At 65.6% G+C, this 12,160-nt stretch overlaps 1 protein-coding gene across 1 annotated transcript; it reads left to right on the forward strand.

Moving 5' to 3' along the window:
• The first annotated feature begins 475 nt into the window (after positions 1-475).
• DLK1 (delta like non-canonical Notch ligand 1) lies at positions 476-7,599 on the forward strand. The gene is made up of 5 exons (XM_045823682.1): positions 476-542; positions 1,788-1,851; positions 2,384-2,514; positions 5,116-5,257; positions 6,855-7,599. The coding sequence occupies exons 1-5, from the start codon at positions 476-478 to the stop codon at positions 7,597-7,599; spliced, it is 1,149 nt and encodes a 382-aa protein (XP_045679638.1).
• The last annotated feature ends 4,561 nt before the right edge of the window (positions 7,600-12,160 follow it).

Below are 12,160 nucleotides of genomic sequence, written 5' to 3' on the forward strand. Positions count from 1 at the left end.
CCCCCGTTCCGTTCCTAAGACTTATGCTAAGCGGCCAGGCTGTGCGCGCCCGTGTGCCGTCCTGTGTTGGGAACGCGTGCTCTACGCACGCGGGGTACCTGAGCCCGTCTAGCCAAGAGTGCGCCGCGTGAGCGAGCCGGTTTCCGGACGCTGCAGTGGTGGGGGGCGGCCCTGCGAGGGGCGGGGGGTCACCGGGACTGGCCGGCGCCGGCCCCGTGCGCGCGAAGGCGGGGGCGGGGGCGGGGGCCGCGGGGGGGGGGGGCGACGGTACGAAAAGGGCGGCGCGCGCGGCAGCGGCAGCAGCTCCGCGGCGGCGGCATTGGAGAGCGCAGCGCGCAGCCCGGTGCAGCCCTGGCTTTCCCCTCGCTGCGCACCCGCGCCCCCTTCCGCGTCCGCAACCAGAAGCCCAGCGCGGCGCCCGGAGCCGGACCCGCGCCCGCGCCAATCCCGGGACCGCGACCTCGGCCGCCCCGCGATGACCGCGACCGCAGCCCTCCTGCCCGTCCTCTTGCTCCTGCTGGCCTTCGGCCACACTTCCCATGGTGAGCCCCCCGGCGGCCTGGCTCGCGCCCCCTCTGGGGAAGCCTGCGACGCCCCCCGGCCGCCCGGTGCCCCGCGCGCCCCGTCCCGTGCGCCCCAACTCCCGCCCGTCCCTCCTAACCCTAAGACCCGACCTATGCCTGCCTCGCCCTCTCTCCGACCCACTGCATGCCAAGCCCGGCCCTGGGGTCCCGGGATGCAGGGGATGCGTGGGACCCTTCAGGGCCTTCCCGCCCCGCAGAAGTGGCGCTCGGAGGGGTGTTGGTGCGCCGAGACAGGAGGTATGGAGAAACGGGGTGATGATGGGAGTCCTCTGTGAAAAGGCTCTGTGGTGCAACTTTGGGGGTCCTTGTGTGCGCGTTGGGATACAGGTGTGTGGGGGCTGCGGGGGGCGACTTGGCCGTGGTAGCCTCAAATTCCCAACCAAGGGCCCAGCCCGAGTCCCTCCTGCGTGGCGTCTCTCTAGGTGAGGGGCTGCGACACTCCTGTCTGCGGCGGCCATCCGTCTCTGACAGTGAGAGAGTCGCCCCTCCCGCCGGGCCCCCCGCCCCCACTGCACCAGTGGTTCTGGGGGAGGGGGCTGCCCGGGGAGCTGGAGAGCAGGTTGAGGCAAGTGCACACAGTAGGTGTCTACCAGGGTGTCAGAATCTTTAAATCTTTCAGCTGGGGGTCAGAATCGCAGCCAGCCCTGCAAAACCCTTGCGCAGTGGTTTTTCCTGCGGGGAGTGCGGGGCAGGGGGCGTCCAGTGACTCACCCCAGGTGCGTGGCCTCGCTGGGATGAGCCCTCAAACATACCCCAGCGCCCCACCTGTGGGCTGCCAGGTGGACCTGTCTGGGCTTTCCCAGCGACGGCTACCCCCACACCTGCTCCCCCTCTCAGCTCACTTAGCAAAAGTGAGGGTGTGGCCGAGCGCCCCGGGGTCTCTGTCCGCCCCCCTCGGCCTCCTCGCCCCCAGCGTCAGGACCGGAGACTTCCTACGTACTTCGTTTGGGGGGAGTGAGGCCTCTGACCTGCCTCCGAGGAGGAGGCCAGGCTCTGTGGTCCCTCCAGAGCCAGGAGCACGGCAGAGAGTTTGCCCGCGTGGGCGGGTGTGAAGTGCCTACTGTGTGCCAGGCCGGGGGGGGGGTGGGGGGGGGGGGGGGGGGGGGCCGCCGAGGGTGTGGGCTTCCTCCAGGGAGGCTGTGGGCTTCGCCTCCGCCTCTGAGGCCTTGTGGGGTGAGTGGGGTAACCTCTCTCATGCCCCAGGAGCTGAATGCTTCCCGGCCTGCCACCCCCAAAACGGACTCTGCGAGGAGGACAATGTCTGCAGGTAACGGGGTGGCTCCCCAGGGGCATCGGGTGGGGGTCCGGGGCAGAGCCCCGAGGAGGAGTCAGGTGTCAGGCAGAAAACGAGGGGAGGGGGCAGGGGGCAGGGGGGCGTTGGTCACTGGGCTGCACCAAACTGCTTCCTAACACCCCCCCACCCCCGCCACTGCAGGAGACTTGTGGAGGGAGGGAGGGGAGAGGTGGGGGGAGGGAGGGGAGAGGTGGGGGGAGGGAGGGGAGAGGGTGGGGGGAGGGAGGGGAGAGCCACATCTTTTGTCTGCTTTCCTGGAAGGGGTTGGAGGGGAGCACCCCTCCCACGCCCCCCCCGCAGGATGAGACCCTTGAAGACCACTGCAGGGAAAGGCAGCGCCACCCTGGGACCTCAGGGAGCCCCTGCGGCTGCCCCTGGGTGTGTCCCCCCCCCCCCCCCCCGGCCTAGCGCAGTGCAGACCCCGGGGGCCCTGGCCCCGGAGGAAGCAGCCTGAGATCCTCCCTCGCCCCTGCCCACCCTCCAACGCCCCTCCCTACCCCCACAGGTGCCAGCCTGGCTGGCAGGGCCCCCTGTGTGACCAGTGTGTGACCTCTCCTGGCTGTGCGAACGGACTCTGCGTGGAGCCCTGGCAGTGCGTGTGCAACGAAGGCTGGGAAGGCGGCCTCTGCGACATAGGTGGGCACACGCCCCGCCCTGGCGCGCCCTCCCCCCACCGCCCTCTGCCCCGGCTGCCTCCCCTGCCCCCCCTCATTCTAGCCCACCGGGGGCTCTGTGTGGTAATGATCTATTTATACCCTTACACGCAGGAGCCTGCTCCCGGGTAGGGGGTGTCACTTGCCCCCTCTGCACCCAGCACCCAGAGGAGGCACCAGGGTGGGGGTGGCAGGGAGCTGCCTGTGGAGTAAAGTCACAAAGTCAACACACACCACACAAAACTGAGTGGGTGGGGACCGCAGACCGGGGTGACCTGCCCGGGTCACTGAAGCTCAGGGAGTGGCAAGGACTGGGTGGAGGGGGCAGGGGGCCCTGCAGAACTGGGGCTCCCAGAGATTCCCAGGGCGGACTCTTGTGAGGAGGCCACAGGAAGCAAACAAACGGACCACAGCAGGAGGGTGGGGGTTCCGTGCTGAGGGGTGGGGGGCAGGAGCTGGGGCAGAGCCCCTAGGACAGAGCAGGGGGGTGGGGGGGGGCTGTGGCAGAAGAGCTAAGGTGTAGGCGGGGGCAGGAGGGGGCTGGGAAAGGCGGAGAGCGGCCCCGGGCAGTGGGTGTTGTTATCTGTTGATTCCATCCGTGGATGCGCACTCTCTGTACTCCATTACCCTGAGCATCGCGAGTTGGCTGCGGCTGCGTGTGCAGGCCGCCAACGTGCGCCCGAGCCCATGCTCATCTGGCAAAACCCGCCCGGAAGCCTGGGCAGGCTGAGGTCCTCAAAAAATGCCCGGCAGCCTAGGCGGTGCCAAAGGGCCTCTGTCCCTCGGCCCCCAACGTTAGCTGGCGGAGGCCAGCCGGGAGACTGAGGCTCGGAGCAGGCCAACGGGTTGCTCGGGGTTAATTCTCGTCGGGCTTTCTGAACCGGCTCCCCTGAGGAGGAAAACGGAGGGCAGCTAGCTTTCAGAACCGAGCCCCCTCCTCCACCCCCGCCCCCTCCTTCCCTCCCTCCCCCCGCAGCAGGCTTGGGCCCTTGAAGCCCCACCCCCACTGTGGCGCAGCATTTTATCCGCAGCTGACTCACCTGCTGGCCCTCGTCACAGCCCGGCAGCCTCCCAGCAGCCCTGACTGTCCGGGGACCGGAGGGTCCCTGAGACGCCCCACCTGGGGTGGGGTCGCTCAGCCTGGGAGCCCACCCAGTGTGGTGTCGAAGCCCAGGACACCCCAGGGGTTTCCAGACTAACCCGCCGGGTTGACAAAGGCTCCCACTGCTCAGCTTAGGACACTGGGTCCAGAGCAGGAGCCCCCCTTCCCCGGGTCACTGCAGGGGCCCCCCTCCCTTGTCCCTTGTCTTGCCGGTCTGCGAGTGTCGCAGTCACCGTCGGCAGCTGCTGCTCCCGCAGCGCCCCCTCCCCCACAGGCCGCATCCTCTGAGCACAGGGGGCCTCGGCCTGTGCGCCCAGGACGTGGTACTGGGAGGGCCGGAGTGGAGTGGCCGCTGGCCTCCAGCCTCATTTGCAGACTCCCAGGTGGCCGCAGGGCCGGGGCAGGGGCCTGGGAGCTGGCCGCAGAGGCTCTGGGTGCCCCCGCCTTGCTGGCACCCCCCTCCCCCCAGCGATACACCCTCTGTCTGTTTCCTTGCTCCCAGCTGGGCTCGGGATGGGCCAGCAGCCTGGCGTGCAGGCCTCTCCTCGCTGGTTGCCTGCCCTCTCCCCGCCACGAGGGAGCGGGTCCCTGGAACAGAGGGAGAGTCTGTACCTGTGTGGACCCTCCCCACCATCTGCCGGAACTGGCTGTGTCTGCGCTTGGCCCTGGCTTTCTGTTTGGCAATAAAAATCAAAGCCACCGGGTCCCGCGGAGACCAGCCGGGGAGGGCCCCTCCTTGCGTGAGTGGGGAAAGTGAGGCACCGTTGGGGAGGGGGGAGGGGCTGACCCCTGCCGCTGGCGGGGGGCCGAGGCCGCGCCCGTCACGGAGCCCCCGCCCCAGGCCCCTTTGTTCGGCTCATCGCGGCTCGCTGGGCCGGGATAATGACGCGTGTGTGCGTGACGGGAGGTGTCGAAAGGCGGTGGGAACACACCCGTGTTCATGGAAACACGCCGCCCCGGCGGGGTCTCGAGAGTTCTAATCTCGCCGTCTCCCGGCGAGACGCTGCAGCCTCTTTATGGGGGGCCCCTCCGTGTTCTGAGCCAGGGCCTCTGGGGTTTCTAACTGGCCCCCCCACCCCCACCCCCGCCGTGGCAGCCCCCCACAACAAAGGCGAAGGTGGATGTACCGACCTGGGTGGAGGTGGCAGGCATCAGGGACCTAAGGGGTGGTGTGGTTGCCCAGGAAAAGGGGACAGGTGTCCTGGGGCGAGTGACAGTGAGCAGCTCGGACCTCCCTTCCCCGGGAACAGAACACGAGGAAGCCCCTTCAGCTCCCTGAGCTGGCTGTCCAGGGTCTGGGGGGTCGTCACCCTGTACCCTCTTACTCGGGGCCCTGCTTGGTGAGCACTGGCAGTAGCCACAGAGACATCTAGGCAGCCCCCTTGGGGTCCCTCCTTGACCAGCTGGAGGGGTGTCCTCTGGGCCCCCCTCGCCTCCCTGGCGGAGGGGGGTGACGAAGTCTGATTTTTTCCCCTCCCCCAGACGCCCGGGCCTGCGCCTCGACCCCCTGCGCCAACAACGGGACCTGCGTGGATGGCGGCAACGGCACCTACGAGTGCTCCTGCGCCCCCGGGTTCTCGGGAAAGGACTGTCAGAGCAAGGACGGGCCCTGCGAGATCAATGGGTAAACGTCCTTCCCCATTAGCTCAGCTTAGCTCAGCTCGCTCCCGACGGTGCTGCTCCTGGCTCCGGCCTCCCTCCCCCAAAGCCCCTTTCAGCCCGGCCGGCCCACCTGGGGCCAGACCAACGACCCAGTAAGTGCTCATCCGCTCCTAGCCCCCCGGGGGGGCCGCCTGCCCTCCACGGGGGAGGTGTCGTTTCCACGTTTTTAAAAAATGACCCTGAAGGCGATTTCCTGTCCCCCTGCTGTCCCCGAGTGCTGATGTGTGTGAATGGCGGCAGATTGGGACCCTGAGCTGGAGCTCGGAGCGGCGTCATTTTCTAAAGGCGATCTAAAAAAATCGGAGTTTGGCAGGGCCCAAGGCTGTTGGGGGGAAACGCAGTCACCCTGTTTTAGGGGCTGGTTTGGGGGACCAGGGCCCTCTGGGGGTGGGTTTCCTGGGATGTCTCAGGAAAGGACATCCCACTGCTAGGCTGGGGGCGCTGCAGAGAAAGGAGGGGCTGTTGCCAGCGTGGGGGCGGGGTGGGGCAGGGCAAGGGAGGGGAGGACAAGCCCTAGGGCCCGGGGTTGGGGCCTGGCTGTCAGCTACGGGAGTGGGGAGGCCTCTGGGACTCCTGGGCGGTGGGCACAGCCCACCCAATGGCCACGGCCCTCTCTGCTGCCCAGGCCAGGGCCCCCTGGGCAGCCCGGCCACTCTGGCCCCTGTGTGCTCAGCCACAGAAGGGGCTCACCTGGAGGTCAGGAGCGCTCTCGGCAGAAGCAGGAATTGAGCCCAGAGCCCAGGCCTGGGCCCGGGGGTGCCCTGTCCTCTGAGGACACAGAAGCTAGAATGCCACGCCAGCTGCTCTGGCCCTGGCGTTGCGGGGGGTGCGGAGACCCCAGAGCCGCCCGGCGCCCTAAAGGGCCGCTGCTGAGCATCGGGGGGGTCAGTCCTCAGAGGAGGCGCCATCCAGCACCACGCCTGCTCCTCAGAGGGAAGGGAAAATGCAAAGCGAGGCCTCCAACAGGTTTTGCTTTTCCATCTTACGGACTTGAACTAGCCTGTCAACATACAGCCCAGGGCCTTGAAAGCCCTTCCGAGCCCCGGTCCGGTGCAGCCTGCGTCCCAAGCGCTCAGGCGGGCCAAGACAGAGTGCACCTTCCTTTCCCTCCGCGGGTCCCTGGTGGTTTCTGGACAGTGACCCGCGGCCTCGAGCTGCTGGAAACAGAAGTAAAGATAACATTGGGGTGGCGACAGCAGGGGGCCACAGTCAGTGGCGAGGGACCCAGCCCAGGAGGGGGCTCCCCCGGCCCCGTGTTATCGCTGCCTTTGCCTCTCCTAGCCTCCGTTTCCCTGCCAGTCCAGGAGGATCGGCAGGTCTCTGGTTGGAGAGGCGGCATAGAGGTGGGAGAGGAGTCGGGCTTCGGCACAGGAGGGCAGGCGGGTTCCGGGGTGGAGAGGTGCACACCCCACCCGGGTGTGGGGGCAGGGGTCACAGTGCCCGGTGCCTCCCCGCCCCCCCACCCCCCCACCAGCAGCGCCCACTCACCTCCCGCCCGCGGCGCCGCCGTCCTGGCGCAGCCCTGCCGGGCCTTGACCCCACGTCCTGGTGTGCCGCAGCTCCCCCTGCCAGCACGGCGGCACCTGCGTGGACGACGACGGCCAGGCCTCCCACGCCTCCTGCCTGTGCCCCCCTGGCTTCTCGGGCAACTTCTGCGAGATCGTGGCCAACAGCTGCACCCCCAACCCGTGCGAGAACCAAGGCATCTGCACCGACATCGGGGGTGACTTCCGCTGCCGCTGCCCCACCGGCTTCGTGGACAAGACCTGCAGCCGCCCGGTGACCAACTGCGCCTCCGACCCGTGCCTGAACGGGGGCACCTGCCTGCAGCACTCCCAGGTGAGGTTCGAGTGTTTGTGCAGGCCCGAGTTCACGGGCCCCGTCTGCGGCAGGAAGCGCGCGGCCGGCCCCCAGCAGGTCACCCGTCTGCCCAGCGGGCACGGCCTGCCCTACCGCCTGACCCCCGGGGTGCACGAGCTGCCCGTGGCGCAGCCGGAGCACCGCATCCTCAAGGTGTCCATGCGGGAGCTCAACAAGAGCACCCCGCTCCTCTCCGAGGGCCAGGCCATCTGCTTCACCATCCTGGGCGTGCTGACCAGCCTGGTGGTGCTGGGCACCATGGGCATCATCTTCCTCAACAAGTGCGAGGCCTGGGTGTCCAACCTGCGCTACAACCACATGCTGAACAAGAAGAAGAAGCTGCTGCTGCAGTACAACAGCGGGGAAGACCTGGCGGTCAACATCATCTTCCCCGACAAGATCGACATGACCACCTTCAAGGAGGCCAGCGACGAGGAGATCTAAGCAGCAGCGCTCCCGCCGCCCCCGCCCGCGCCTGCGCCCGTGCCCCCGCCCGGCTCCCGCTACTCGCCTACACGCGGTCTGTTCCCATCCCTGGTGGCGGCATGCTCGCGCACTCGCGTCCGACCCCGTGACCGCTGCGCTCCCCTCTCTTATCTCTGTGTTGCTGTGTGACCGCCGCGATGCCACAACAAAGCCTCCTTCTCTCTCTTAATGCATGATAAAAAAAAATAATACGAATTTAATCTCCAAACGAGTAACAGAGATAGTATGTCGTTCTAAACGCTAACTTTCTTATAAAATCAAAAAGACCAAAAACAAAAAGATTTCTGCGCCAGGACTCTGTGCCGACGTCCCTCTCTCCGAGGGGTCTCGGCCACAGGGTCCTTGAAACAACACACTGAGCTTGACCGACCACTGTGACCAGGGCCACGCCCTCCTTCGTTCGTTAGTTCTCACACTCCACGTCCGACTCGCACTCACTTCCAGACCAACATCTGCGTCCTGAGCTCATTGCGATCGGCTTGAGATTTTGCAGAGTGCAGCGGCCACGTGTCAGGCAGAGAGAGAGCCCCGGGTTGGTTGCTGGGGGGCCGGGACCTCGTCCCCGCCCCGCCACTAACTCGCTGTGTCATCCTTGGCGAGCCCCCCTCCCCACCCCGGGCCCACCTTTGCGCCCCTCTCCAGGGAGGGGCTTGAACACAGCCACCATCAAACAAAGGTCCTCTCTTGTCTAAACTCTGAATTAGCAACGATGGGGGGCATGAACCAGACCGGTTCCAGACCCTGCCAATGGCCACCGGATGAAGACCACGTCTCATCCTGGGGTCCACAGGTTTCGGCCTCTTCTGACATACAGCTGTCATCCTGAGATTGCCCCTAGCTGCAGTTCCCAAAGCGGGGGGTCTCCCGGCCCCTTGGCACTTGGGGACAGCTGGCTGCTCTGAGCCAGAGCGCGCAGCTCCGAGTTGCCACTTAAGCGACCCACCCACCCAAAGCTCCAACATTTGACCTACCTCCCACCCTGTCGATCAGCGAGACCCCCTGGAATGTAAGTGCCCCTCGAACCACAAGTGCCCCTGGCGAGATCTGAGCAGCAGCACAGCCCTCCCAAGGGTTGCACAGGGTTTTAGTGGACACTGTTGCCGTGGGGCACCTCTAGTTCTGTGTCCAGAGTGCACCCGGGCCCGGCTGCACGGCCGGGGACTGTCTGTGTTGCTGAGTTAACAAGCCTCAGATCCTGAAAGACCTAGCCAGTTTCTGAATCATGAACTTGACTTTTTTAAGAAGAGTATCTATTTTTTTGGTCCAAATAGAAGGAAATGGGACAGAGCTCTGTTTAGCTTCCCAGCTGGTCGGGCTGGGCAGCGAAACAGCCCTTGGGTACCAGATAGGACTATTTTGCTTCGTAAACTTTTTGGACAGGAATCAAGACTTTCAGGTTTTTTGAGTACGATGTGCCATGTTGACCTTGCTCCAAGTGTCTGTTGCTAAGTCCTCATCACCTTCGTCATCTCGGTCATTCAGATCACCCCACACATGCCACATGCGTCACCGTCATCACGCCGCCATGGGTCTTGTCATCCTCAGCCACCGGACCACCGTTGAGTAGTCCCTTGCAGTCCTGATTCGAAGTCTGATGGTCATCTCCCCAGACCTCTCATGTCCCATCCAAGCCACCGTCCCCATCATTCCCAGTTCTCCGTCATCCCAGCCCCAAGAGCCCACCCTTGTCACCTCGTCCCTGACGGGTGACATCACCCTGAAGTCCCATCACCCCCTTGCCAAGGCACTCCCATCCTCACCCCAAGTCCCTCCCCATCTTCAACCCGCCTTTCCCCTCCTCCCTCCCTGCAGTTCCCCTCAATCCCCAAATCCGCCACCACTGCCAAGCCCTGCCCCACTCCAGCTTCCTGCCCCGCCCCGCCCCGCCCCCACCCCAGCTCACCCCACCCCAGCCTCCGACAGCCCTCACCCCGAGTCCCGCCTCCTCCCCACAAGCCATTCGAGTCGACATCTCATCCCATTTTGAGTTTGTTTTAAGAAAAACTCAAAAAAGACAAAAAATAAAAGAACGGTTGGCATGGGCCAGGTGGGCGCCCAGCCCCCACCTGGCCTCTCTCACGTGAGACCTTGATCCGAGGCAGCTCACGGTTCTGATCCCGTCCCCCAAAACCTGGAATTCTGCGATTGGGCGAAACGACCAAATTCCCCGCGCCACCGTTCCGCGCTCCGTGCTGTGCAGAACAGCCTCATCCACCGGTGACGAGGAGAAGACCCCCCACTTTCTCCTCGGCCACCCCCCCACCACCTCATCGATCCATCCGCCACTCATTCGATCAGGAAGCATTTCCAGGCGCCTGCTGGGCCAGTCTGGGAGGGGGTGGGCGCACAGGTGTGCTCGGGGAGCCAGGCGCACTGCAGGTGAAACGCCGCCGTGGGAGCGGCGGAGGATTCCCCTCAGGGCCTGACCATCTCACGTCCCACACCACAAATTTTTGCCAGCACCCGATGTGGCCGCCCCACCCAAATTCCGCAGTGCCCACCCGCACACGTCCCGCAAGATCAGAACAGGTCCGTGCCTCGCCACGGTCTTCACGCCACGCAGAGGCGGGGCGCCCCACCTTCCGTGGGGCACCCCGGTTCTGCGGAGAGTGTCGGGACCCCGGCCGCCCAGGCACACGAGCGTGTGTTTGGGGTAGCGTGTAGTTCACGTCCCGGAGGAGCTCGAAGACAGCTGTCAGCGACACGATCCCCAATTCGGCCCCAAACGGAGAGAGAGGAGCAGGCGTGATTATCTTCTTGTAACCCCCAAATTTAAACAATGTCGATGGCGCTCTTTTCGGCTTTTCCACTCACTTCTGCCCAGACATGCAAAAAAACTTTGTTTATTGAAAAATAAACAAAAACCAAGGGCTTCTGATGTATCTGTGGTTTCTCGTGTGTCGTGGTTACGCCTGTCCTTGCCCATGGGCACGAGGGGTCAGGGCTCACCCTCCGGGGGCCCTGCTGTGGCCCACGAGCCAGCCCGTCCCACGAGCCGGGGAGGCCAAGGGCGCGCCCACCCCCTCCCCAGACCACACTCTGAGCGTCAGCAGCTCCGGAGTTTCCTGCCCCCGCCCCCAGGGCCTGCACGGCCCCTTCCCCGAGTCTGCCTCTGGAATGGTGGCTGTTGGTGGGTGGGTGCGGGGAGCGACCCGTGAGCAGGGCGGCCTGAGGGGGGCTGGCCCAGTCTCTCTGCAGAGCCTCCCACCAGCTCTCTCCAGGCACCAGGTGCTGCCCAGGACTCTGGGGGTAGTGGCCCTGGGGTCTAAGATTCCACATTGGCCCCCCGGCCCTCCAGGACCTAGTGGAGGGGGAATTGTCCAGGTGTCTGATAGTCAGGGGGCTTGCGGCCTTTCGAGGGCGACACCTCAGGGACGTGCGTCCCATTGGTTCCCCTGCCCGGGGCCCTGCACGCAGTGGGAGGGGCCAGCAGGCCACGGGCTCCTTCGCTCAGCTCGGCGGAGTCCCCCTCTTTAGGTCCCATGCAGTGGCCGGGTGGCTCGTGCCCACTCCACAGGGGCCGGCCAGAGCCCCCCACTCCTGGCAGGGCGAAGCAGCGTCCGTCCGGGCCCGCACCCTGCTGGCCCAGGGGGTGGCCCTCAGGGTGGGTGTCCCCCCTCCACTTCCTGCCACTGCCCACCCCTCCTCTGCCAGGTCACTGCCCCCACCCCCCAGAGGTGCAGCCGGGCCCAGGTGTCCTGGGCGTCCTCCCCGCTCTGCCCCCACATCCGGGTCTGCTCTGGTCTCCCGCCTGGCCTCACTCGGGGGTGGGGGTCTCATTGGTGCAGGGGGCACGTGGGGGACAAGCAGGGGGCTACAGCGTCAGAGATGGGTACTGTTTCAAAAACTGGGAACATGAGGTGCCAATGTTGAGATAATAAATGTAGAAGCTTCCACGAGAGGAATGGGTTGTCCAGGGGGACGCTAAGCACCCACGCTCCTCCCTGCGGCCAGGGGGGTTTGAGGTGCACCTGGGAGAAGACACCGGGGCGGACCCCAGCCTCGTGCCTGCCCTGGGGTGCAGACACACGGCCCTTGGATGGACCGGGGCACCCCCGGGCTGGAGACACGACTGTGGAGCAGAGGTCAGGACAAGACGAACCCCGACAAAGTTAACAAAGCAGAATTACCACCCGCCCTCCCGGAGAAACAGAACTCCTCAATAAAACAACAGACAGAAAGCAGCCAACTTTTTTTTTAAATCCTGACCAGATAGAGCATTTTCTGGGAAAGCCAGTACAAGTCAATGTGAACACAGGTGCCCACAGAGAGTGAGCCCTGGCGACCACGCGGGAGGGTGGGAGCGGAGAGGGTCCCTGGAGTCACCGCAGCCCACTGAGGGGGTGGGCAGGCGGGCAGGCGACCCGGCGACCCAGGCGAAGACGCCTGGGGGACGGTCCAGCCAGCGCGGGCACTTGCTGGGCCCCACGGGCAGCAGGACAGCCGGCAGCAGGGCTGGGCGGTGAGCGTCGCGACGCGGGGACCCGGCTTCTGTTGTGTGGGGAGTGGGGGTGCTCGG

Source organism: Phyllostomus hastatus, unplaced genomic scaffold (genome assembly GCF_019186645.2).
Source record: "Phyllostomus hastatus isolate PE091 unplaced genomic scaffold, TTU_PhHast_1.1 phas_scaffold_501, whole genome shotgun sequence".
Classification (NCBI taxonomy): domain Eukaryota; kingdom Metazoa; phylum Chordata; class Mammalia; order Chiroptera; family Phyllostomidae; genus Phyllostomus; species Phyllostomus hastatus.

Coding starts and splice junctions, on each gene's coding strand:
- DLK1 (XM_045823682.1), top strand. CDS start 476: ATGACCGCGACCGCAGCCCTCCTGCCCGTCCTCTTGCTCCTGCTGGCC. Junction 543..1,787: donor CTTCGGCCACACTTCCCATG/GTGAGCCCCCCG, acceptor CTCATGCCCCAG/GAGCTGAATGCTTCCCGGCC. Junction 5,258..6,854: donor GGGCCCTGCGAGATCAATGG/GTAAACGTCCTT, acceptor GGTGTGCCGCAG/CTCCCCCTGCCAGCACGGCG.